Here is a 27,722-nt window from a genome sequence, read left to right as displayed (position 1 = left end):
TTTGGTAGAGAAATGGTGTTTCTCAAAGCTAACCCATCCTGAAATACCAGCTGGGTCACTTAGCATGATCCTTACAGGTACATTCTGTACATGGAGGAGTGGGAGTGGGGCAGGGAGTGCTGGACACCAGAATTTTAAAGTAAATCACTAAGAATACTAAACAGGAGGCATGGGTGGGCAGATCTGAGACATTTACCAAGTGACCTGTGCTCCTTGTAAAAAGCTCAGTGCAGGGATCCTCTCCAGCCACAGACGACGTTGCTGCCAACTGATCTTTGGCCTCAGTTTGGGACACGTGCAGAAGACTTGGAGGGGCACCTGCGCTTGTGCATTTGCCACATGGCATGAACCCATCACCATGTGTGCATGTGCTCAGTTGCTCAGGCATGTCCGACTCTCTGTGACCCCAGGGACTGTAACCCACCAGGCTCCTCCATCCGTGGGATTTTCCAGGCAAGAATACTGGAGTGGGTTGCTATGCCCTCCTCCAGGGGATCTTCCCAACCTAGGCAGGGATTGAACCCAAGTCTCCGGCATTGCAGGCAGATTCTTTTACCGTCTGAGTCATCAGGGGAGCTCACCACGCCCTAGGTGAGCACAGTAGATGCTGAGGATGTAATGAGATAAACCAGAGAATGTTGAGCCTTCATGAAAGAACCTTAGATATCACTAACATTCCCCTGATGAGGAAACAGAAGCCCTAAAAAGGTGATAGCCTGGGGGTCATAGGATTCTAAGTGGCAGAACGAGGAAGAAAACATATCTGATTTTCCTTCCAATTAAAAGTACATTTCCCTGGGGGGGGGGGGGTGGAACAATGTAAAATCCTTCATAAATAGAGTTAAAAAAACACTACTTTGACATATTACAGTCTTCTGGCACTTTCATGAGTTAGTTTTATAATCATTCACTGAACTTTCTATGATTCAAAATTCCAGAGAACTGACTGACAGCTAAACTTTGGGACAACAACTTGTGGTTAAGTTTTTAACCATCTGGATGTTCTGGATGACTAGTTTATTCTAAGAGAGGCAGAGGAGTAAGGTCAAATCAATCCTATAGATGTAAATAGCAGACACACATACTATTGTATAAGTAAATAAATAAAAAAAGAAAGATATAAAGTTAAGGTATACAGATAGTTAACAGACACATGAAAAGTTCAACATGGCTTCTCATCAGAAAAAGGCAAACCAAGACCACAATGTCAGTGGTTTTGCAAATCAAAACCAGTCTCACACCAATAAAAATGGCTATCATGAAAAGAAGACATCAGATGGCTAACACACACATGAAAAGATGCTCAACATCACTCATTATCAGAGAAATGCAAATCAAAATCACAATGAGGTACCATTTCACACCATTCAGAATGGCTGCTATCCAAATGTCTACAAACAATAAATGCTGGAGAGGGTGTGGACAAAAGGGAACCCTCTTACACTTGGTGGGAATGCAAACTAGTACAGCCACTATGGAGAACAGTGTGGAGATTCCTTAAAAAACTGGAAATAGAACTGCCATATGACCCAGCAATCCCACTCCTGGGCATACACACCGAGGAAACTAGATTTGAAAGAGACACGTGTATCCCAATGTTCATTGCAGCACTGTTTTCAATAGCTAGGACATGGAAGCAACCTAGATGTCCATCAGCAGATGAATGGATAAGAAAGCTGTGGTACATATAGACAATGGAATATTACTCAGCCATTAAAAGAATACATTTGAATCAGTTCTAATGAGGTGGATGAAACTGGAGACTATTATACAGTGAAGTAAGCCAGAAAGAAAAACACCAACACAATATACTAACGCATATATATGGAATTCAGAAAGATGGTAATGATAACCCTGTATGTGAGACAGCAAAAGAGACACAAATGTACTGAGCAGTCTTTTGGACTCTGTGGGAGAAGGCGAGGGTGGGATGATTTGAGAGAATAGCACTGAAACATGTATATTATCATATGTGAAACAGATCGCCAGTCCAGGTTCGATGCATGAGACAGGGTGCTCAGGGCTGGTACACTGGGATGATCCTGAGGGATGGGATGGAGAGGGAGGTGGGAGGGGGTTCAGGATGGGGAACACATGTACACCTATGGCTTATTCATGTGAATGTATGGCAAAACCACCACAGTACTCTAAAGTAATTAACCTCCAATTAAAATAATTAAAATTTTAAAAATATATATAGTATTAAAAAAAAGGAAAAGACTCAATCTCATAATCTTGCAAGATAGGTGAATTAATAATATAACTATTTTTCATGAAAAAAAAGAAAAAAGACCACAAATAACAAATGGTGGTCAGGATGTGGGGAAAGGGAACCGTCATATGCTGTTGTTAGGAATGTCAACGGATACAGGAACTGTGGAAAATAATATGGAGGTTCTCAAAAAACTAAAACCAGAGCTAAAATATGATCCAGCAATTCCACTGCTGGGTATATATTCCAAAGGAAATGCAAACACTAATTTGAAAAGATACATGTACCCCAACGTTCAAAGCAGCATTCTTTATAATAACTAAGATATGGGAGCAACCTAAGTATCCATCAACAGATGAATGGATAAAGAAGATATGATATATATATATATATGCATATATATATTATACATATTATTGGGCTGGAAGAAGCACAAGCTGGAATCAAGATTGCTGGGAGAAATATCAATAACCTCAGATATGCAGATGACACCACCCTTATGGCAGAAAGTGAAGAGGAACTAAAAAGCCTCTTGATGAAAGTGAAAGGAGGGTGAAAAAGTTGGCTTAAAGCTCAACATTCAGAAAACTAAGATCATGGCATCTGGTCCCATCACTTCATGGGGAAACAGTGGAAACAGTGTCAGACTTTATTTTTTGGGGCTCCAAAATCACTTCCTTGGAAGGAAAGTTATGACCAACCTAGCTTGCATATTAAAAAGCAGAGACATTACTTTGCCAACAAAGGTCCATCTAGTCAAGGCTATGGTTTTCCCAGTGGTCATGTATGGATATGAGAGTTGGACTATGAAGAAAGCTGAGTGCTGAAGAATTGGTGCTTTTGAACTGTGGTGTTGGAGAAGACTCTTGAGAGTCCCTTGGACTGCAAGGAGATCCAACCAGTCCATCCTAAAGCAGATCAGTCCTGGGTGTTCATTGGAAGGACTGATGCTGAAGCTGAAGCTCCAATACTTTGGCCACCTCATGTGAAGAGTTGACTCATTGGAAAACACCCTGATGCTGGGAGGGATTGGGGGCAGGAGGAGAAGGGGACGACGGAGGATGAGATGGCTGGATGGTATCACCGACTTGATTGACATGAGTTGGTGATGGACAGGGAGGCCTGGCGTGCTGTGATTCATGGGGTCGCAAAGAGTCAGACACGACTGAGCAACTGAACTGAACCGAATATATATGTGTAATGGAATACTACTCAACATGAAAAAGAATGAAATTTTGCCATTTGTACCAACTAGACTTGATGGAAAGAAGTCAGACAGATACTATATATTACCACTTACATGTGGAATTCAAAGAATAAGACAAATGAACATAACAAGACAGAAATAGCACAAAACAGGCACATAGATCAACAGGGGAGAATAGAGGGCTCAGAAGTAAATTCACACACTGACGGTCAGTTAATCTACAATCAAGGAGGCAAGAATATACATTGCAGAAAAAACACTCTCTTCAATAAGTGGTACTGGGAAAACTGGACAGCTACGTCTAAAAGAATAACATTAGGACATTTTCTAATACTATACACAAAGTCAAAGTAGATTAAAAACCTAAATATAAGACCAGAAACCATAAAACTCCTTGAAGAAAACATCAGTGGAACACTCTCTGACATAAGCCATAGCAATATATTTTTGGACCTGTCTCTCATAAAGTAAAGGAAACAAAAGCAAAAAAATAAAAATAAATCACAGGACCTAAATATATAGCTTTTGCACAGCAAAGGACACCATTGGCAAAATGAAAACAACCTATGGAATGACAGAAAATATTTGCAAATAATATGACCAATAAAGGGTTAGTTAAAATTCAAAATACATGAACAGCTCATACAAATCAATACCAAAAAAAAAAAAACCCCAAAAACTCAATTAAAAAATAATACCCAGAATAATCTCTGTGAAATCTTAAAAATTAAACAAATTAGTGAATATTAAAAAAAACCAAACTCACAGATATAGAGAACAAACTAGTGGTTAACAGCGGGGAAGAGAGACAGTGAGGAGGGCAAGACAGGGGTAGAGGATTTCGCAGTATAAACTACTATGTATAAAATAAGCTACAAAGATATACTGTATAGCATGGGGATTACAGCCAATATTTTAGAATAACCATAAGTGGAGTATGACCTTTAGAAATTGTGAATCACTCTGTTATACACCTGAAACTTAGAAAAATATCAGAAAGATATTGGTACAGTAAAATAAAATTTTAAAAACAGATATTCATTGTGGAAACATTAGAATATGCAATTGAACAAAAAGAAGAAAATAAGTCATCCGTAACACCATAGTGTGGAGTTTCATTGAACATGAATTTTAAATGTATTTGAATTTTTTAAAAATGGATGAGACCTCACAGTGTTCTGTAAACTGCTTTTTTCCCCCCACTCATCAGTAGACCACAAACATCTTCATGGAGCCACCATATGATTTTTTTTTTAATGTGGTATTTTATATCACTTTTAACTACACCATAAAAATCTCTCTTTCAGACATATAATAATTCATTTAAATTTATTATTAAAATATGTAGGTGGTGTCCAAGCATTAACATTCAAACATTGCTTGCAATCTTTGTATACACTTCTTTATATAGGTCCTTAATCCATTTCCTCAAAATAAACCCTGAGCTTTTGGTTCCTAGAAGTAGGACAGCTGGGGGGAAGGATCCGATAGCTCCCTTTGGATGCACATCAGCAGGCCGCCAGGGAAAGGCTGTACCAATTTTATGACCCTTCTCTGCAGCAGAGTAAAAACAGAAATGCCTAACTGGGGAGCATAACTTGTCTTTATCTTTTCCAAATTGAGAGATTAAAAAGTTAATCTTGGGCATTTGTCTAATGGCTAGTAAAGGTAAATACTTTTCCATCCTGTTAGACATCTGAATTTCTTCTGTAAGCTCCCTGTCTGCCAGAAAGGCCAAACTGAATGATGCTGAGATGGCCTCTGGTGACCAAATGTTCTCATACCCAAAGGGACTTCGCTGAGTTATTCCTGTGGATGAGACTCAGCTCTGTAACTCTGGAGAGGTAAGGACTGCCCTTGGCCTCGATCTGATCTCGAGACCTGTGGTCTACAAGATTCCCCTTTACATGAAGGGAGCCCTGACAATCTGATGTACAACTTGACCCCATGCTCAGGTGCACTGTGAACCTCGCTGGCTAGAGTCTCGCGAGTGACCGGTTCCTGACATCATGGGCAAAACCTCTCCCGGGATCAGTGAACTCTGCTACCTGTAACCCAGACCATTTCCAAGCCCAGACAGCAGTCTTGCTAATGGCTTTGGTGAGGGAGACCGAGTAGCTTATGGGTAGCACACTGCTAAACTGCCACTCTTGCTAGAAGACTGTTGTTATAGTTGTTTAGTTGCTAAGTCATGTCTCTCTGTGACCCCATGGGCTGCAGCACACCTTCACTATCCCTCACTTCTCTGTCCTTTACTGTCTCCCAGAGTTTGCTCAAACTCACGTTCATTGAGTCAATGATGCCACCCAACTAGCTCATCCTCTCTTGCCCTCTTCTCCTGCTGCCCTCAGTCTTTTCTAGCAGCAGGGTCCTTCCCAGTGAGTCAGCTCTTCATATCATGTGGCCAAAGTACTGGAGCTTCAGCTTTAGCATCAGTCCTTCCAATGAATATTCAGGGTTGATTTCCTTTAGGATGGACTGGTTTGATCTCCTTGCAGTCCAAGGGACTCTCAAGAGTCTTCTCCAACACCACAGTTCAAAAGCATCAGTGCTTCGGTGCTCAGCCTTCTTTATGGTTGATCAACTCTCACATCCATACATGACTAATGGAAAAACCATAGCTTTGACTAGACAGACCTTTGTCGGCGAAGTGGTCTCTGCTTTTTTTTTTTAAGATTTATTGATTTGGCTGTGGTGGGTCTCTGCTGCCGCACACAGGCTTTCTAGTTGCTGAGAGCGGGGACTAATCTTCAGTTGCAGTGCTTGGGCCTCTCATTGGGCGGCCTCTCCTGCTGCAGAGAGAGCACAGGCTCTAGGGTGTGTGGGCTACAGTAGTTGTGGCCTATGGGCTCTAGATTGCCCACATGAGATCTTCCCAGACTAGGGATTGAACCGGCGTCCCCTGCATTGCAGGGTGGATTCTTAACCACCGGACCACCAGGGAAGCCTCATTTCTGCTTTAGGTTTACGCTCTCTAGGTTTGTCATAGCTTTTACTTCAAGGAGCAAGTGTCTTTTAATTTCACTGCTGCAGTCATCATCTGCAGTGATTCTGGAGCCCAAGAAAATAAAGTCTGTCACTGTTTCCATTGTTTCCCCAGCTATTTGCCATGAAGTGATAGGATTGGATGGCATGACCTTAGTTTTTTCAATGTTGAGTTTTAAGGCAGTATTTTCACTCTCCTCTTTCACTTTCATCAAGAGATTCTTTAGTTCCTTTTCACTTTCTGCCATAAAGGTGGTGTCATCTGCATATCTGAGGTTATTGATATTTCTCCCGGCTATCTTGATTCCAGCTTGAGCTTCGTCCAGCCTGGAATGTCGCAAATGTACTCTGCAAAGAAGTTAAATAAGCAGGGTGAAAATATACAGCCTTGACGTACTCCTTTCCCATTTTGAACCAGTTCACTGTTCCATGTCCCATTCTAACTGTTGTTTCCTGACCTGCACACAGGTTTTGCAGGAAACAAGTAAGGTGGTCTGGTATTCCCACGTTTTTAAGAATTTTCCACAGTTTGTTGTGATCCACACAGTGAAAGGCTTTAGCGTTGTCAACGAAGCAGATTTTTTTCTGGAATTCCCTTGCTTTTTCTATGATGCAATGGATGTTGGCAATTTGATCTCTGGTTCCTCTGCCTTTTCTAAATTCAGTTTGTACATCTGTAAGTTCTTGGTTCATGTACTACTGAAGCCTAGCTTGAAGGATTTAAGCATTACCTTGCTAGCAAGTGAAATGAGTGCAACTGTGTGGTAGTTTGAACATTCTTTGGCATTCTTTGCCCTTCTTCGGGACTGGAATGAAAATTGACCTTTTCCAGTCCTGTGGCCATTGCTGTGTTTTCCAAATTTGTTGGCATATTGAGTGCAGCACTTTCACAGCATCATCTTTTAGGATTTGAAATAGCTCAGCTGGAATTCCATCACCTCCACTAGCTTTGATCATAGTGATGCTTCCTAATGCCCACTTGACTTTGCATTCCAGGATGTCTGGCTCTAGGTGAGTGATCATACCACTGTGGTTATCTGGGTCATTAAGACTTGTTTTGTACAGTTCTTCTGTGTATTCTTGCCACCTCTTCTTAATCTCTTCTGCTTCTGTTAGGTCCACACCATTTCTGTCCTTTAATGAAGGACAGAGGACTGCCTATAACCACACACCAGCTGACAGTGATGGTATCTGTTTGGCACAGTCAGGTTTGTAGACATGTTTGCAACAGGCGAATGATTTTAGCTAAATGATGTGCTCGCTTCAGCAGCACATATACTAAAATTGATTTTAGCTAAATGTCAACGATCGGATAAAATACGACTCACCTTTTCAGGTCTCTTTCCAGCCTTTGGAGTATACAATTCTAATTATATTTAGCTGCTTCTGCTGTCAGAGTTGAATTCTCTTAGGTTATTTTGTGATAGAGAAAGAAGCATGGATGTGAACGAACCCTATGACCAACCACAGGATTCCCATACACCAGCAGGAAGGAGCAGAGGAAAACTGTAACCCACGCGGCAGAACTCCTGTCAGTAGTTCTGGGGCATGGGTGGGGCATGGGTTGGGGCATCTCTTGTGCCATCCAAACACTTCATTTAGGAAGAGATGGGAAGCTGGGGACAGACAGGTATACACTGTGTATTTAAAATGGATAACCAACAAGGACCTACTGTAGGGCACAGGGAACAGTGTTCAATGTTATGTGGCAGCCTGGATGGGAGGGAAGTGAGGGGAGAAGGGATACATGTATAGGTGTGGTTCAGTCCCTTCGCTGTTCACCTGAAACTACCACGGCATTGTTAATAGGCTGTACCCAGTATAAAGTTAAAAAAAAAAAAAACAACTATAGGGTGGGGAGAAAAGGGCTTGGGGGTGGGGTGGAGACTGTGCATATCAGTTCCCTGGAAAGTCTGTATAGTTTGAAAGGCTTTCAGGTGATTCACTGTGCTATGGTCTAAAGTACAGACAACACACCCTCTGAATTATGTATTGAGCACATCTAAGACACACAGAGTGGATTTTTTAAAAATCTGTGCCAACATCAGAAAGAGGTTTCTTCTGTAGTTCATGTGGTTTATTCACCTGGCTTCTCACACTTTTCTAAATATATCCTTCCTGATTTTTCCTAGCTTCCAATCCAAAGTAACATAACATCACTGCATCTCTTAGAGTTTACTTCAGTTCACTCTCAAGATTAGCTGTGCTTCATTTTCTTCTGTTTATAGAGAAATTAATTGGTCCTGCTCCCAAACTGACTGCTGTGTATCTAAACATCATGCTACTTATAAACAGCTTTTTATCAAAAGTGAGATTCCAAGGATGTCTATGTAAATATAAACAAGATTGAGGTCAGAACCATTCAGGCCAGCAAACCACCATAGCAGGTCGACTTGGTTCCTTTACAAACGAGAGAGCTAGAAATGTTGGCTTTTTGCTTTATTTGATGCAGATGCATCTGGGAAGCTGGAATAGCTAAATATCTCTGAATTTTCCCAGCATGTGTGTGTCAGTCACTCAGTTGTGTCCGACTCTTAGCGACCCCATGAGCCTGCTAGGCTCCTCTGTCCATGGAATTCTCTAGGCAAGACTACTGGTGTGGGTTGCCATTCCCTTCTCCATGGGATCTTCTCAACCCAGGGATCGAACCCAAGTCTCCTGTATTGCAGGCAGATTCTTTACTGTCTGAGCCACCAGGGGAGCCCAGTTTTCAGAGACCAAATCATTTCTCTGATCTTCCTAGCTGTCCATAAAAGTACTGGGGGCGGGGGGGCATGAAAAACAATACAAAAGTCTCTTAAATGTGATACTTGCAACCAAAAGAATTTTAAAGAAGTCATAAGTGCAATTATCTATTTTGGGAGAGAATGGAAAAAAAAAAAAGAGGTAGTGCTGTTATATGAAAAATGGGGCAAGAAAGGATGGTCATGTCCTAGGTTGCGAGTGGCCAAGTGAGGGCCCTTGGCTTTGTACAGGAAAGAATTCAAGGTGAGCCATAGTAAAGTGAAAATGGGTTTATCTAGAGAGATACACACTCTGTCTACAGAGTGTGGGCCGTCTCAGAGGGTGAGAGGTGGCCCTAGGGCATGCGGTCCTCTTGGAAAGTTAGACCAGACCCGGGGTGTAGGGGTGGTTAGTTTCTATGGACTGGGGAATTTCACTGGATACTGAGGAGGAGGAATATTCTATCTATCTTGGTGAGGGGGTGGGGATTTCCAGGAACTGGGGCAACTCCCGGTTTTTTTCCTTTTTATGGTTGGCCCTATAACTTCATGGCACCTGTGAGACATTTAGCATATGCTGATGTATTACAGGGCTTCCCTGGTGGCTCAGATGGTAAAGAATCTGCCTGCAATGCAGGAGACCTGTATTCACTTCCTGGGTCAGGAAGACTCCTGGCGAAGGGAATGGCAACCCACTCCAGTATTACTACCTGGAGAATTCCAAGGACAGAGGAGCCTGGTAGGCTACAGTCCATGAGATCCCAAACAGTCAGACACGACTGAGCATTAATGTGTTACAGTGAGTGTACAATGAGGCTCAAGGTCTATGGGAAATTGAATCTTCTGCCATTTTGGAACTAGTGGTTCCTAACCAGTTTCTGTCACATCCTTAGGGTATGTTATTCTTTCGAAGGTTGCACCCTGTCCTCTTCCCTCCTGTCTCAATGCAGAAGGAGGGTCTTGGAGAAAGAATGGCTTTATAACAATATTAGCAAATCCATCAGCACATTTTTCTTGGGCACTAATTAATGCAAGGTGCACGTTACATCACAACAATTAATGAGACTCTGCCTTCAGAAAGCTTTGCAGTCACACAATAACTTGTCACTCTGGGTTACAATTTTAACTTATCACAAGTTACCTTATCACAACTTAACTTATTACAGTTTTAACTAACTCTTTTGTCTCATCCTGGACCACTGGCCAGAGTGCTCCACATATATTCCCAGAGTTTTTAAAAGAGCTGTAACAGTTTTTGAATGATTTAGTTTCATTTGAAATAAGCCACAGAGCCTTTCTGGGCCTCAGTTTCCCAGTCTGTATATAAGGTTATTTGATGATCTAAAAAGTCCCTTCTGGGTGAAAAAATTATATAATTCATTCATTCATTTGTTCAATGTATCTTTACATTAACTGTAATATGTTTTAGGCACTCAGGAACAAAATTGACAAAGTTCCCTCATGGTGCTTCCATTTCAGTAGAGGGAGACTAAACAAATAAATATAGAAACAGAATGTCAGACTGTGACCAGTTCCATGGATAAAGCAGGACAAGGCAGTAGGGCATGTCCTGTGAAGCGTTATTACGAGATCAAAGAGGACCTCACTGACATGGAGCCACTTGGGAAAAACTGAGAGGGAAGTGAGGGGAATCTGGAGGAGGGGTCAGATCATGTGCAAAGGCCCTGAGGTGGGTCTGAGGGACGGCAGAACGGGGTGAGCAAGGGCAGAAAAGGAGAAGACTGAGGTGGGCTGCAGCAGAGTCAGTCACCGCAGGAACTCGGACTAAGGACCAACCACAAAGTGCTCTCCTAACTTCACACATGGTTTAAACTGTACATTTCCAACCCCAGAATTTAGGTTTGGTGGATAGCAACTCATAATATGAAAACATTTGATTGTCATTTAAGAAGTAGCTACTTCCTGAAATCCAAACTTTCTGTTCCTCCAAACTTCATTAAGTAACATTGGAAATTTTCAGGATGTATCATAGAAGTGATCATGACTCACTCATCAGATGGGCATAGCCACAGCCAAAGGCAGTGGTCAGAATTTGCGTGGACCAGAGCCCTGTGACCACGGCACTGTCTGATCAAGCATCCCTCGCCTCTTTGAGGCTCAGTGCCCAAGATGGCATAACATCACATGCAATTCCCAAAACAGAAAGCTTGCCTGACACATCTTTTAAGCTCATTTTAAATTAACTAAAGTAGCACAAACCCCAAAGAACAGAAATAGTTATTTTTCTTTTCTGGTATCACTACGAGCTAATATAGATAGTTTCACAAGAAAGTCTTGGTGAACTTCCCATTTATCATTCTGGAGATGCAGTGAGAAAGGCAAGTCACTGTGTGGTCATGAAACATTTGTCCAGAGAACAAAGGAAGAAGCAGAGCAGAGAGGGTCTTCCTTGGTGGGCCAATGGCTGACTCTGTGCTCCCAATGCAGGGGGCTCCGGTTTCATCCCTGGTCAGGGGACTAGACCAAAGGTTGTGACTAAGACACGGTTCAGCCAAATAAATAACTTTTAAAAAAGGAAGCAGCAGCAGCAAGGGCAGGACCCATTAGAACTAGGCATCCTAACTAGGTTGCTGCTCTGGACCTCATCCTCTTCTCTTTGAGGCCAGTACTCTTTAAGGCTGCCCTTCTTAAACTGTGGTTTCCTGCCCTGCAGCAACCCACCATCACCAGTAGGGTTTCCAAAACAATACCTGCAGAGACCCCAGCCAAGCCCTGATGTATCTGAGTCCCAAGGGCAAGGGAAGCGATGTGAGTCCCTTGAGCTCCTACCTCATTTAGTAGTTCCTTGGTAATGAACTTCTCTAACTCAAATTTTAGAAATTAGAAAGTGTCACCACAAAAGGGCTAGGCATCAGACTGCTAGAGGTCACTCCGGGCAGCATTTCTCTCCATGAATTCACCAAGGCTCTGAGGTGATCTGCCCCCACCCACTTCAGCACTGCTGGGATCCAACAGTGATGACTCATGCTGGTCAAGTTCTCAGAAGTTCGAGCTATAAACCCACGTTTCTTGGTTTTCCAGAAGAAAGGCAGCTGCAGGGAGGACCTGATGGTACTGTTTTCTTTCCCCACAGTCAAGTGGTTAGGAGCGGGAAGGCAGCTGCCAGATCGCAGGCGTGCTGAAAGGGAACTCAAAGTCAAGTGCATCCACCCTTAAGCCCAGCTCTTGAGCAATAATGCTCTAATCCCATCTCAGTGGCCCCAAGGGCCACGAAGCATCCACATGCAGTGGCCACTTCACTGGATCAAAGATGGGACAAGTATTAGAGTAGCATTTGATGACAGTGCATCTGGTTTCTGGGCCGCTGGTTTGTCCAAGAAAAGGGACTATTGCAGATTCAGTTTTACATTTGACCCTGAGAGACACTGATTTGACATCGATGAGATAAAGACATAAGAGCTCTCCCCGCCTCCCCACCATCTTCAGTTACACAGAGACTGGTCGGGAGGTTATGACGCTATCCAGCAGTCCATCCTGCAGCAGTGGTGGATGCAGGCCGATAAAAGGAATTCTATGGGGGATTCCCTGGCGGTCCAGTGGTTAGGGCTCCACACTTCCACTACAGCGGGCATGGGTTCAATCCCTGGTCAGGGAACTAAGATCCCATATGTCTCACAATGCTGCCAAAAACAAATGGACAGAAGAAGCATCTAAGGAGAGCACCTGATCCAGTATGGGAAGGGGTCAGGAAGGCCTCTGGGGACAGGTGACACCATGCATGAGCCTTTGAGAACTGCACTGAGGGAGGGAGTCAAGAACAAAAATATTCTGGGCAGAGAAGACAGCACATGTGAAGGTATGGAAGTGAGACCCTGTGGATGTCACAGAGCAGTTCCACATGTCTGAAGGAAAGGTTCGTGATGGCGGGGCTCAGAGGAGAGGGGAGGGCTGGGGCCCATATCATGAAGGACCTTGCAGAAAGGCACTGAAAGACTTGAAGGGAGGCAAGTTAAAAGGTTCTTAGCTGAAATCTTCAAGACCTGATTGAATATTATACATCACTCTGGTAGAGGTGGCTTCCCAGGAGGCATTCATGATAAAGAACACACCTCCCAATGCAGGAGACATAGAGAGATGTGAGTTGGATCCCTGGGTAGGGAAGATCCCCTGGAGGAGGGTATGGCAACCCACTCCCGTATTCTCGCCTGGAAAATCCCATGGACAGAGGAGCCCAGTGGTCTACAGTCCATAGGTTGCAGAGTAGGACATGACTGAAGTGACTTAGCATGCATGCTGGTTAAGGTAGGAGCTGACTCGGGGGAAGGATGCTAGGTTGGCATCAAGGAGGCAGGGTATGGTGCTGTTGCAGTCATCAAGTCAGAAGTGGGGGGCAGGGCAACAGATCCCAGGGACAGCTAAGAAAGGAGAACGGGCTAAGGGTGGGGGAGGAAGAGAGAGAGAGATCTAGGATGGCTCCGTGTTCCCCATCTGGATGAACTGGCAGAACCAATGACCATGATAAACACCTGGGTGCTGGTTTCAGATGGTGAATTTGCTTTGAAGAGGAAGAGCAGGCAGCAGCACACATGGGCCTGGAGCCCAGGAGGTCTGGGCTAAGAGAAGCGTGGACAGGCGCTCTGCTGTGAGCGCTACATCACTCTATAGCACTGCAGCCAGCTGACAGGAGCCGGGCCCCTGTGGAGTGCCTGACACTTTATCCACAGAGTCTAACATGGTCCCTCAACAACTGTGACATAGGGATCATCACTCATCTGTACAGATGAGAAGACTGAGGATCACAGACAATAAGTATTGATAACTTGTCAACACCCCATGGCCGGTAAGTGGCCAGTTTGTGTTTTGTTTTCAGTTGCTCAGTTGTGTCTGACTCTTTGCAACCCCATAGTCTATAGCCCACCAGGTGCCTCTGTCCATGGGATTTTCCAGGCAAGAATACTGGAGTGGGTTGCCCTTCCCTTCTCCAGAGGATCTTCCCAACCCAGGGATTGAACCTGTGTCTCCTGCATTGGCAGGCAGGCTCTTCACACTGAGCCACCAGTGGCCAACTCCCTTGCCCTACACATTTCCTAACAAGCAGAGAATCTTATAGTTATTCCTCATCCAAAAACCTACATTAACCAAATAAATTAAAAAAGTTAAATCTCACTTTAAAACAATCTTCCAACTCTAAAGTACATATGTGAGGACTAGATAATTCAGATAATCTGAGGTAGTCGTGTCTGAATCTTTGTGACCCCATGGATTGTAGCCCACCAGCCTCCTGTCCATGGATTTCCTAGGCAAGAATACTGGAGTGGGTTGCCATTTCCTTCTCCAGGGGATCTTCCTGACTCAGGTATCAAACCATGGTCTCTTGCATTGCAGGCAGATTCCTTACCATCTGAGCTACAAGGGAAGCCAATAGTGTAGTGAAGACTGGATAGTTGACCTTTAATTGCCCCTAAAATACCCTTGATTTCAGTATGCTGCTGCTGCTGCTAAGTCGCTTCAGTCATGTCCAACTCTGTGCGACCCCATAGACGGCAGCCTACTAGGCTCCGCTGTCCCTGGGATTCTCCAGGCAAGAACACTGGAGTGGGTTGCCATTCCCTTCTCCATGATTTCAGTATAAATTCATATAATAGATGACTGAACTATGGGTTGATGTCAAAAATCCATCATTGGGCATCACCAGCCTTAAAATGTAACTGATTCCTTATCTGAGCAGATAAGGTTTTATGAAACATAACAGTTATTGTTTTGGCTGTGCCACAAGGCTTGTGAGATCTTAATTCCCTGACCAGGGATGGGATCCATGCTGCTTGCAGTGGAAGCTCAGAGTCCTAACCACTGGACTGCTGGGGAAGTCCTACCATAACATAGCAAGTGCTGGTCTTGACCCCACCACTATTACAGAACTGTCCTGAGTATGTCCGTGTAGCTCTCGCATGTAACCAGTTGTCCACAATGATTTGTTCACTTCTCTTCACAACCAAAAGTTCGAACCTGGTAAGTCTGCAGACTTTCTTAGCCCGACATGCCTTCTTCATGAGCTAAGCCACAACGTGCACTTTGCTTTGTGAGTTTACAGTCATGATCATGACAGGATGATGAGGCTGGAGAATAATGAAATGTTCCATCCGTGTCAGTTTGAACAAGAGCCCAGGCAATTCACACACTTCAAAGATGGGTTTCCCCAAAGTTCTGAAGTCACAAAAACGGAATGAGAGAGAACCCCACTAGTACTCACACAGAGCAGCCTTGCCAGTTCATCAGAGAGTAGATCAACTTCTACAACAAAGACTAAAGCTGAGCCTGAGGAATCTGGGAAGTGCTTGGTTCAGAGAGTGCTATCACTTTGGTAGTTTTATGCATCAGGATATATATACACACTGACTTCGAGAATCTGGTCTGGCTCCCAAATCCATGTCATGTTTAGAGAGTTTCCTGGCTTTGCATGTTCCCCATAGCCAATCCCAGAGAAGGGGGCGACAGAGGATGAGATGGTTGGATGGCATCACTGACTCAATGGACATGAGTTTGAGCAAGCTCCAGGAGACAGCAAAGGACAGGGAAGCAAGGCATGCCTTGTAATAAAAAATGTTCTCCAGTGAACTTGAGTTAAATTAATTTAACATCTATTTCTTGAGCATCTTCTCTGCACAAAGTATTGCTTCCCTGGTAGCTCAGTTGGTAAAGAACCCACCTGCAATGCAGGAGACCCCGGTTTGATTTCTGGGTCAGGACGATCCCCTGGAGAAGGGATAGGCTACCCACTCCAGTATTCTTGCCTGGAGAATCCCCATGGACAAAGGAGCCTGGCGGGCTACAGTCCATGGGGTCACAAACAGTTGGACACAACCAAGCAACTAAGCCAAGTAGTGCAGGAGAAAGGGAGATAAGGAAAACCTTGCTTTACTTGAAAATTACAAAGATTATGATCTGACTAAGGAGACTGAAATCAGCTTGCAGATTGCAAAGGGTCATAAAAGAGGCCAGAGGAAAGAGACAGCTATGAGTAGGGGAGTTGAGAAAACCTTAACGGAGCAGAACTGGGAGACAGGAAGAAGAAAGGCCAAGAGGAAAGCAAATGCAGAGGCAGAGAAGTGCCACCACATAGCAAGTGTGTGAAGTCCACTCCAGGGGTTCAGTCTTGCTGACAGCAGGGCACAAGACTTTAAGTAATTTTGCTACAGCAGTCAGTACATGCTTGATACTAAAAAGACACAGCAAAGAATACTTTTTTCCTTAGTTTATACAGTTGAACATAAAGATGCTAACTCTTAGAAGAGGGGAAAAAAGAAGTAAGTTCGAGGAAAGGTCTAGGTGAAATAAGATTGGCCAAGTGCTAATGTTCGTAACTGTTGAAGCTGGGGATGTATATTCTCCATTTCCTTGTACGTCTGAGGTTTTCCACTAAAAAATGGCTAAAAAAAAAATAAAATGAGGGGCAGTGAGTCTGGGGAGATGGTCAGCTGATGGTTACTCGGGTGATGGTGCAAACCCAGTAAGAACCTTCTAACCTCTGGGCCATTTGGAAGGAGCAGGCAGATTGGAGCTGCCCTCACAGGGCGAAGTAGACACCGCACAGTGTGACTGAGGGCTGTTTTGTTTCCCCCGAGTCGCTTTCCACACACTTCTTTCTCCACTTCCCAACGGGAGGAAGGGAGTAGCAAGGGTCCACTACTGGCCAGGTTGCAGGGTCGATCTAAGAAAAACGAAGGCAATTATGTTGTCCTCCACATACAAGTAACTGTAGGGGTTATTTCTGGTCATATCAAGTTTAATACTTGTTTAGGGGTTGCTAGCAACTATTAATAAGCAAAGTGAACATAAATAAAAAACTACCCCACCACCAAGAGAAAGCCGCTCGGCACGTGGGCATATATCCTTTGCCCCAGTTGATGCAGGGACACATCAGAACGCACATGACCATGCTTTCTCTTCTCATAACTGTAGGATCACAGAGAAACAGTCTTGGGTATCACACTTTTCAATTTTAAAACTGTACTTTAGGACACTTCATGAAATAGCATTTTACAACAGCAGTTTAAGGGGGGGGCATGATGATCCATTGAAGAACAGTCTGATCTGGTGGCTTCTAACCTTACATCAAATGATACTGTTCAAGCATGTTTTGAGCTCAGAGGGCTCTCTCTTAGTATCATTTTGACTTAATATATATACTAGCATCACAGATACTAGTTTAGAAATGTGATGTAACAAAGTAATTTGTTTTCTTGGGAGAGAGGGAGTAGTGGTAATGTTCTTATCAGAGACATAATCCTATCTTCCTTGAAAAAGTGTATGTTGTTGGGATTTCAGTTTTTGTTTTCAGGTTGTAAAAGCAATACATGAATGTTGCTAAACAGACAGTCATATGGTATCACAAAGAGTAACTAGAAAGAGTTTCCTGCCTTTTTTTCTGACTCCATTGCCCAGAACTGACAGTTGATAGTTTGGGATGTCTATCTTCCAAACATTTATAAGGCCATGGTGTGTGTATGTGTATCCAGTTGCTAAGTCGTGTCTGATTCTTTGCAACCCCATGGACTGTACCCTGCCAGGCTCCTCTGTTCCTGGGATTTTCCAAGCAAAAATACTGGTGTGGGTTGCCATTTCCTTCTTCAGGGGATCTTCCTGACCCAAGGAACGAACCCCCATCTCCTATATTGGCAGGCAGATTCTTTACCGCTGAGCCACAAGGGTGCTCTTATGAGGCTATATATTACCTAATTTCTATCTGGAACTTGTGCTGACAGAGCAAGAAGCCAAGGAAGAAATCCAATGAGGGGTCCCCACCTATCACACAGCAGCCTGCAGGACACCGGGCTCTGGCAGAGGCTGAGGGAGGGCCACCCACAGGGACAAACACCTCCCACCCCCAAAAGTGGAAAGGGAAAGAGCACCAAGACTGGGAAACCATATTCCAATAAATGCAAGGTTGCGCAAGCACACACAGAAGTGATCACAGAGGAAAGGGAGGCAACAACATGCCTCCCTATTCTCTTCAAAAGCACTTCCGACCCACTTGGAAGCTCTTGGACAAACTCCTCCACACTTGGCACTGGCTCCCCATGGGCATGTCTCTGAAGGCATGGGTCCTGTGTGCCACATCCCCGCTACGATCTGAAGGCATACACAGGCCACCTCTCCAGGTACAGAAATAACCCAAGGCATCTGAGGGCCTTGCCAGTTTTCAGGAGGCGTGCAGGGCTCATTAGCTCCTACATGGGGACACAGTACTTGGGTTTCCAGAGTGAGGTCAGCTTGGTTGCAGCTACCAGAGGTTAACCATCCTTCCTTGGGGTGATGCCTGTTCCCATTCAGAGGAAGGATCACAACAAGAAGCGGGATCAATGACTTAAGCCCCTGAAGTATTTCCTACTCCAGTGGTTCTCAAAGTGTGGTGCAGGGGACTCTAGGGATTCAGAAAGTCAAAACCACGTTCATAATAATACCAAGCTGCTCTTTGCGGCTTCTACTCGCACATTTTCAGGAGGACACAGCGGAGTTTTCCAGAAGCGATATGACATGTAATACCGCAACAGACAATGCAGAAGCAAGACATAAGAACCCTAGCTGCTACTTATTAAAACTGATATGAAAGAGATTTGCAAAAATATAATACAATGACACTCTTCTCAGTAACATTCAATTTTGAAAGGTATGGTTATTTTCATAAACACATATCAACATATAATGCATGCCTGTCTGTGCACTCAGTTATACCAGACTCTTTGCTGCCCCCACGGACTGCAGCCCATCAGGCTTCTAAGTCCATGGGATTCTCCAGGCAAGAATACTGGAGTGGGTTGCCATTTTCATATCCGAGGGATATTCACACCCCAGGGATCAAACCCACATCTCTTATGTCTCCTGCACTGGCGGGTGGATTCTTTACCACTATCTTTAAATGAGATACTAAATATATTGAAAAATTCTGTTTTAGTTATATATGATAAATACTGAAGACACATAACCCACATAAAAGCTCCTTAATATACTAATTTTTAAAGAGTGTATAGGGGAGTTTGAGAACTACTGAGAGGCTGTTTCTGACTCTGCCCCCATCCCGGCAACACACACACACACACACACACACACACACTCTCACTCACTCCTCCCTGGGTCTGTGAATCTTTAGGATGGACTGTGTCCCCACCCCTCCCACCGAGGGTCTCTTCCCCCTCACTCCATCTCCCCCTTACCCCTGGTGTGGACTCCCTGATCCGTCGGAACCCCAGTGGGAAATGTGCCTGCCTCGCCACCCCCAGCTGGACGAGGACTCCCCGGCGAGGCCCGCACACCCTCCTTGGGGGTAGGACTCCCCGGTTCAGTGTGTCGGGACAAATCGCAGGGTGGATTCTCCCGGCGGCCCCCAGAGCCACGCCGACTCCCGAGTGAGGCCCTCACAGCTCGGCGCGGACTCTCCCGGCGGCCGGCACAGCCCGGGCGAAGGAGGCCGAGGAGAGCCATTTCCAGTCCCGCCCCCGTGCTCGGCGCGGCACAGGCTGGGAACAGGGCGGAGGGGTCAGTCCCCAGGAACTAGTCCCGATTCTCCCGGCTGCCTTCCAGCTCCCCCAGGTCTCCCTTGGGCGGCCCGGCGCGCTGCCGCCCGGCTCGGGGAGGCGGATCGGGGTTCCGCTGACCCGCATTCCCCCGCGGCGGCAGGGCGGCCGGCGCTCGGGCCTGGGGACTCGCGTTGGGCCGAGTCGTACTCACCGCAGAGTGCACGGCGGACTCCAACTGGCGCGGGGAACCAGGCTGGGGGCGCTGTCCCCGGAGCGCCTAGAGTCCAGAGGCCCGCGCCGCTCCGCCCCCTGTCACCGCGGGGCCGCCAGCCGAGGGGCGTGGCCGGGGCGGGGCCGGGGCGGGGCCGGAGGTCTGGGAGACTTCGCCCGGGAGGGAGCTGGGTAGCTGGGGGTCAGCGGCAGGAAGCCGCCTCCGGACGGGATCCTCCCATGTGGCCCCAGGCCGGGGACACGCTCACTCTTGGGCGTGGAGTGTGACTGCCCAGCGCGCTGGGAGGGAGCTGAAGGGGCAGGTTAGAAATGCAGCTTTTAGAAGTGATTTGACCATCACTGTGGAGGTTTCTCTGTCCGACACCCCGGTACGTGGTCACCTCCCCTCTCTCCCTTTTGCCCCCACCCCGCCCCCACCTTAGCGCCTGGCAAAGCGAGCCGAGTGACTGCCAAGACTTCAAAGTTTCCATGGTTATGGAGTGAAAAGTTTCAGTGTTTAATTTTCTCCTATTTTTAATGTCTAACACTTCCTAATGCAGGCTATTCACCTGTCAGAAGTCAGAGAAATGCCTGGGTTGACTCAGAAGGCCTTGGTCACTGCACCTACTTTCTATAGGTTGGTTGGATTTGCGCCTGCTCAGGCAAATTTGACTGATTAGATCTTTAGTTTTCTATCTTGAGTATATGGATATACGGCTTATAGAATGAATAAGTAGCGACTATCCCCATAGGGGCCAACCTGTGTAATGTAGCATTTTCAGCTTCCCAGGTGAGGCTAGTGGTAAAGAACCACCTGCCAATGCAGGAGACATAAGAAAAATGGGTTCATAACCCTGGGTTGGGAAGATCCCCTGGAGAAGGAGGGAATGACAACCCACTCCAGTATTATTGCCTGGAAAATCCCATGGACGGAGGAGCCCAGTAGGCTGCAGTCCATGGGGTTGCAAAGAGTCACCCACGATGGAGCAACTAACACTACTGCTATTATATTCAAGTTTGAAGAAGGACATATTTACTGTATAGTAGACATTGCTTCCCAGGTGGCTCCGTGGTAAAGAATCCACCTGCCAATGCAGATGGAGATGTGGGTTGAATGCCTGGGTCAGGAATATCCCCTGGAGGAGGAAATGGCAACCCATTCGGGTATTCTTGGCTGGAGAATCCCCATAGACAAAGCAGCCTGGCAGGCTATAGTTCATGGGGTCGCAAGGAGTTGGACATAACTGGGTAACTGAGCACACACACACATAACAAGCATTATATTTTTTCTTTATGGGAGAAGACTTTCTTCCTACCCACTTTCTAAACTGTTTCCATTCACATTCATTGAGCAAACTTCCCTTGAGTGGACTGGGGTCCCCTTAGAGGGTATGTGGGGAAGGCTGAGGTAGGGAGTAAAGACATCCAGCTAAATTTTGATTCTTAACCAAGGCAGCCCTTCACAAAGCAAAATTTCCTAATGTTCAGTGTTAACATACATGTAATAGGAGAACTGGTAATCCTTGACAGGAAATAATTAAATCAGAACCATAAAAGGAATTGAGATTTATTAGTAAACGCTCCAGCCAAAACTGTGATGGAAATAATTCCTACATCACCCTGCTCTTTTGCTCTTGGGCCTGTCACCAGGGATGTGTGGATTGCAAAACCCAGTGACCCCTCTTCTGTTCTTGCCCTTGCTGACTGCTCTGTGGTGTTTGATACTGGTAACAGGTCTTTCCTTGAAATTTTGACCTCCTTTTGGCTTTAGAGGCTTCTACTCTTGTGATTCACCTCTTCTTAATTTGGTCCCTCTTTCTTAGGCTCTTTCAGTTCACCCTTTCTCTTCTCACTTTACATGTAACTCCATACACTGATGAAGTCGTCATCATCTATTTTCTCTCTATGAAGACTTCCAGCTAAAGTCAGCTCTGTCTGCATCATTGACTTTGACCGTCTTCAGATCTCCGCACTCTTTGATAGCAGCTATTTGCGGAGCATTAGCACTTAAGTATTCCCAAGGCCCCTGCCATACTTCCTGTCTAACGTGGCAGTTCAATGTCTTCTCTTGCCATCTGTCTGTCCCCTCGCACCCATCCAGTTTCTTCCTCATCCTGAATCCCACATCCAGGATCTTTTATCGTGTCCTGAGAAAGCTAAACATTTACGGGGTTTCCAACCACATCACTAGACTCGTACAAAGTTCACCTGATATATATTTCTGTCATGATACAGAAGATTCTGCCAGTGGCCCAGAGGAGTGTGTAGACTTGAAGGGCCTTCAGAGAGGAAGCCATCCAGGTGTGGTAACTGCCCAGGCACTGTGGATCTGTTCCAGGGGCCAGTGGCAGAAGGGCCTTCAGTGAGGTAACAGCCTTACCTGAGAGAAGCTTCTGCTACTCTAAAGGGAATCCTAAGCCTATGGTTGGAGACCTATTGAGTTCTGAGGAATGCCTCATCATACTTCACCGTGACTTTAGTTATGTGTGTAAATTGGGCCATCCTAAAAACTAGACACCGCTTCTGCACCTTGCTTTGTAGTTCATAACGCATTTTCCCACATATTATCTAATAGAAAGGAAGTGGTGCAAGAGAAAGGCAGTCTAAGGATTTCCCTAGTGGTCCAGTGGTTAAGACTGTGTTTCCACCACAGGGGGCAAGGGTTCGAGTCTCACTGGGAACTATGATCCTGGATGCTGTGCAGGAAGGCCAGAGAGAGAGAAAGGCAGTTTGGGATGGCAGCTTTCAACCCTCGAGACTGAGTGTGAGGGTCTAACCACCCTTTGAGTAACACCAGTGGCATTTCCCAGACTGTGTGTTAGAATCACCAGAGGAAGCATTAAAAATACAGCCTCCCATGTATATGGGTATATATATAGGTATATATATATATATATATATAGCCTCCCATGTATATAGGGTGAAACAGATCACAAGCCCAGGTTGGATGCATGAGACAAGTGCTCGGACCTGGTGCACTGGGAAGACCTAGAGGGATCCGGTGGAGAGGGAGGTGGGAGGGGGGATCGGGATGGGGAATACATGTATATCCATGGCTGATTCATGTCAGTGTATGACAAAAACCACAATAATGTAAAATAATTAGCCTCCAACTAAAAAAAAAAAAAATACAGCCTCCTGCATCCCCACCTCTTAGAATGAGGTGAGGAGTGGGATCTGAGCTCAGAGTCCGAGCACCCAGCACACTGCAAGAGATCCTGCTCCAGCAGGTCCACAGATCGGCCCCAGGGAGCTGCTACTGGAGACATATCCTCCACGAAGGTGGGGCCGCGTCAGTTTGCTCATCACCCTGAACAGGGAGCCTGGCACATAGACACTCAGACTGCTTACTGCCCTCAGCTCTGTGCAGTATGTTGGCCTGCATATTCTTCCGTGTTCTCTAGCATAGCAGAGGGGGAGATATCTGTATGGCAATGATTGAAGTATAAGGTGGTCCCTCCTAAATTCCTGGGCTTCCCTGGTTGCTCAGATGGTAAAGAATCTGCCTGCAAAGCAGGAGGCCCCCGGTTGATACCTGGGTCAGGAAGAGCCCCTTGAGAAGGGAATGGCCACTCACTCCAGTATTCTTACCTGGAGAATTCCATGGGGTTGCAAAGAGTCGGGCACAATGGCTCAAGAATGCCTAAGTTCATCACTGAATGTGTGTCTTCCTCATACCAGAGGAAGTTTGAAATAAATGTTTTCTGCTCCTGTTTTTAAAAAAATGCTATGTTCATAACAACAAAAGGCAGTTCTTGGGATCATCTTGGCCCCCCACAAATACCACTGCCATGCCCTTCCACACCTATCAAAGTCTTAATTTTTGTGCTCTCTTTCTTACCACCTAAGTGCCTGAATTCTTGAGCTGCTTTGCCAGGGAACTAGGATTCCCTGGCCATCTGCTTTTCAATTAAGCACTGTTCCCCTCAACCAAGTTAATAATAAAAGCCAAATGTGGTTAAATGTCCCATTGACTCCACAACAGCTCTTTGAGCTGAAGGCATTGTTATCATTTTGCAACTGAGGAGACTGGGATTCAGAGTGACTGTATGATTCAGGTCACGTAACTTGTAAATGGTGATGTTAGGGTTTGATGAAAGGCTGGTCTGATTCTGGAGCTTGTGCTTGACACTCTGTGTAACCAAATGTATTTGTTTAGGACTTTGCTGGTGATCCAGTGGTTGAGAACCTGCCTGCCAATGCAGGGCATATGGGTTTGATCTCTGGTCTGGGAAGATCCCACATGTTGCAGGACAGCTGGGCCTAGGCACCTCAGCTACTGAGGTCCATGCTCTAGCAAAAGAGAAGCCACCGCAGTGAGATGCCCATGCACTGTCAATAGAGAGCAACCTTTGCAGAAAACCCTCATGCGGCAACGACGACCCAGCACAGCCAATAAATGAATTTTTAGAGTGTATAATTATTTAAATGAAATCACTGGATAATCTCAGGTTAGAAGTTACTAGCTCTTTGCAGACAAGAAGAAGAATTTAAATGTTCCAGGAGGGAACTTTGGTCTGTTCCCATATGGTCTAAAATTCCTTATTCATTTATTTTCAGGCCTGTGTCTCCCTGTTTGACAGTCTGGAGTTCCCTGTTACAGTCCTGTAATTTAGGTGCACACAGGTAAAGATGCTCTCCGTCCTGGGGATGGAGGTGTTAGAAATCATATCACAGTCATCACTGTTCTGAGTCTGCTGCTACTGACTTATTTAATGTTTTTTTCTGGATAGTGATCTGTAATAAGTCTTTCATTGCTGAACATACTGTTGTTGTTCAGTTGCTCAGTTGTGTCTGATTCTTTGTGACCCTGTGGACTGCAGCACCCCAGGCTTCCCGGTCCTTCACTGTCTCTCAGAGTTTGCTCAAACTCATGTCCATTGAATCGGTGATGCCATCCAACCATCTCACCTTCTGTTGTCCCCTTCTCCTGCCTTCAATCTCTTCCAGCATCAGGGTCTGTTCCAGTGAGTCAACTCTTTACATCAGGTGGCCAAAGTATTGGAACTTCAGCTTCAGCATCAGTCCTTCCAATGAATATTCAGGACTGATTTCTTTCAGGGCTAACTGGTTTGATCTCCTTGCAGTCCAAGGAATTCTGAAGAGTCTTCTCCAACACCACAGTTTGAAAGCATCAATTATTCAGTACTCAGCCTTCTTTATGGTCTATCTCTCACATCCACACATGACTACTGGAACAATCATAGCTTTGACTATATGGACATTTGTCGGCAAAGTGATGCCTCTGCTTTCTAATACGCTATCTAGTTTTGTCATAGCTTTTCTTCCAAGGAGCAATTTTATGGTTGAACATATACTTGATATTTATGTTGTACCTACTTGTATTGTAAATGCGTGTGAGGTCCAGAAAGGATTCTTGCATTCAGGGACTGTGGCAGGTAGAGAGGCAATCTCTGTTCTCTTTCCAGCTGTCCTGCAAAAGAATATAAAATCTGAGAGGAAACGGAAATTACAGCTTTAAGGATTTAAGAGGTGGCAGTTTGGAAAGGCAGTTTCCTGGTACAATAGCGCCACCTGCCGGATGTGGGCACTAGGTACGCCCCTTTTAAAAGGGGGAGTAGCAATTGATGTGTTGCCAAGTGCTGGTTGAAGATGAAAGCCTGGTCCTTACGTGAAGGGCTTAGGCCTCTGCAACCTGATGTCCACATTCCTGGGTGAGCTAGCTCAGACTTGACAACCAATAAGGAAAAAGTAGGAGTTCCCTGGTAGCTCATCAGTACAGAATCTGTCTGCAATGCAGGACATGTGGGTTTGATTCCTAGGTCAGGAAGATTCCTTGGAGGAGGAAATGGCTGCCCACTCCAGTATTCTTGCCTAGGAAATCCCACGAACAGAGGAGCCTGGTGGGCCACAGTGTGTGGGGGTCGCAAAAAAGAGTCGGATATGACTTAGCGACTTAACGACAACAAGGAAAAAGTCTGGTCTACTTACTTGTTAAATGGCGATTGTATGTTCAAGGACACAGTGGCCTGGCCCCAGCAGTATCTTAGTTTATTTGAAAAAATGGCAGCTATTGCTGATAGCTTACGGTGAATGGTGCTGCTGAATTCATGGTCTCTGAAGGAGAATATTTAACTCCCCAAAGACAGTCTCAGTCACTCAATGCTTTGTGTAGATTTTATTTAAAGTGAAAGTGACAGAAAAAGGTTCTGATGTAGACATCGGAAGGGGGCTGGCAAGTACGTGCCTCACTACTTTAAGCAGGGTCTTATATACTTCTCAACTAGCCGCTGAGAATAGATAAAAAAATACCTCAAGGCTGCGAGAGTTGCACCCAGGCCCTTTCCTGTAACATACATCCTGGGGTGACATCAGCACGAGATTAGGTAGAAGGAACAGCTTAACCCGAGCTCAAGGCCATGGAAGTTTTACCCAGGCCTTCTCCCATAACATTCATCCAAAGCCCAGAAAGGAAAAAAAAAAAAAAAAAAAAGGCATGTCCTTGAACAAGAGATATTGCTGCTTACAAGCCCTACTTGTCTAAGGCAAAATAATGAGAAAAAGCATGTTTGCTACCTCCTTAAAGGGCCTTAGGCTTGGACTCCTTATCAACCTGTCTAAGTTACCTCTCTCATTGCCTTGGAGACACTTTATTCTCCATTGTACCGCCTGAAGGAAATCCATCAGTTTATTGGGGCCCTTTGTTCACAGAGGTTCATCTTAATGCCTGGTTCACTGATGGTTTGGCTAAGATGCATCCTGTTAGTGCCCCCTGGGCTGCTTCCGATGTTCAATTGCTGCTCAATATACGCCAGCTTGAAAACTGGTGTGGTTGTCCACTCAGTGGGCAGAACTCAAGGCCATTCTCATAACTCTGGCCAATACTCCTTTTGATGAAAAATTTTTTTTTTTTTTTACTAATCCTTGGGATTTTGCCAACGATTTAGCTAACTAGTCTACTATCTGGCCTGCCACTTGGAGTATGCATAGATTAAACAACCCTGGCATCTCTGGTGTGAACACTTCAGGCCCAAAATATGTGAGAGTGGGGACAATTAATAATCTCTTTGTCCCGTAGATCCACCACTACCACTGGAGTCAACAACTGCAGCTGCCCTTCTGTGGGCATGGCTGGTCCTGAATTCCTCTGCCTGATGACAGATACTCTTGCTGTCATCAGTAGCAGCTCTTCACATGGACCCCCCTTTAAGCAGGTACAACCTTGTTTCATTCTGACTGTTATAAATTCACGTGCTTTTCTGATCCTTGAGAGGTCTTTGGTTATGCTGTGTACAGAAATGGAGTCTACAACCACTTATAACACTGCCTATGTGATGTAACCAACATTAAAGCTGATCCAAATCAAGTTTATGGAGAAGGAAATGATAACCCACTCCAGCATTCTTGCCTGGAGTACCCCATGGATGAGGAGCCTGGCGGGCTACAGTCCATAGGGTTGTAAGAGTTGGACACAACTTAGCAACGAAACCGCCACATCAGGTTCAATGAAAAACTTGATTGGAATTACCTGTGGCCATTTGGGTTATATGTTTGCATGTGGCTGGAAATGGGTCATAGGCTATTTCTCCGTTGGGATTTGATTTTTTTTTTTTTTTTTTTTTGCTTACCTATTGCCTTCTGTAATTGTTGGCAATGACCCCAAAGATCTGTAGGTTAGTGTAAACTCTCATGGCTTGTAGTCGATACTAGACAGCCTCATACTAGACTACATCCTGACTGAAATAAAATCCCTGGTCTCCCCGAGGACAGTTGCCTGGGTCCTGGAAGGCATATTTAAGTCAATACTGCAGGTTAATTTTATCTTGCCTTTGGAGTCCTATTGATAGAAGCCTTGATTAAATGCTGCATGAGAACATTTGAACTGGTTTAATTCTAGCTGCTGTTGGTTAGATTAATGAGAGTGGTCAACAGTGTGGCATACTTCTGTG

General features: G+C 45.2%; 2 protein-coding genes across 2 annotated transcripts in view; one reads left to right on the top strand and one right to left on the bottom strand.

Annotated features, from left to right (window-relative positions):
* Nucleotides 1-19,923, bottom strand: part of ACO1 (aconitase 1) — a 65,371-nt gene extending 45,448 nt beyond the window's left edge. The window contains exon 1 of the mRNA XM_020878985.2: nt 19,814-19,923. The gene's annotated coding sequence lies outside the window, so the exon portion shown is untranslated. The remainder of the gene's footprint in view (nt 1-19,813) is intronic.
* LOC139039451 (hepatoma-derived growth factor-related protein 2-like) overlaps nt 1-27,722 on the top strand; it is a 45,500-nt gene that overhangs the window by 4,190 nt on the left and 13,588 nt on the right. The window contains exons 3-4 of the mRNA XM_070480180.1: nt 19,449-20,096; nt 26,852-26,987. Of these exons, the coding sequence (XP_070336281.1) occupies nt 19,449-20,096; nt 26,852-26,987 (784 nt within the window). The remainder of the gene's footprint in view (nt 1-19,448; nt 20,097-26,851; nt 26,988-27,722) is intronic.

Source organism: Odocoileus virginianus, chromosome 18, assembly GCF_023699985.2.
Source record: "Odocoileus virginianus isolate 20LAN1187 ecotype Illinois chromosome 18, Ovbor_1.2, whole genome shotgun sequence".
Lineage (NCBI taxonomy): Eukaryota > Metazoa > Chordata > Mammalia > Artiodactyla > Cervidae > Odocoileus > Odocoileus virginianus.
This window is presented reverse-complemented; position numbering and strand designations above follow the sequence as displayed.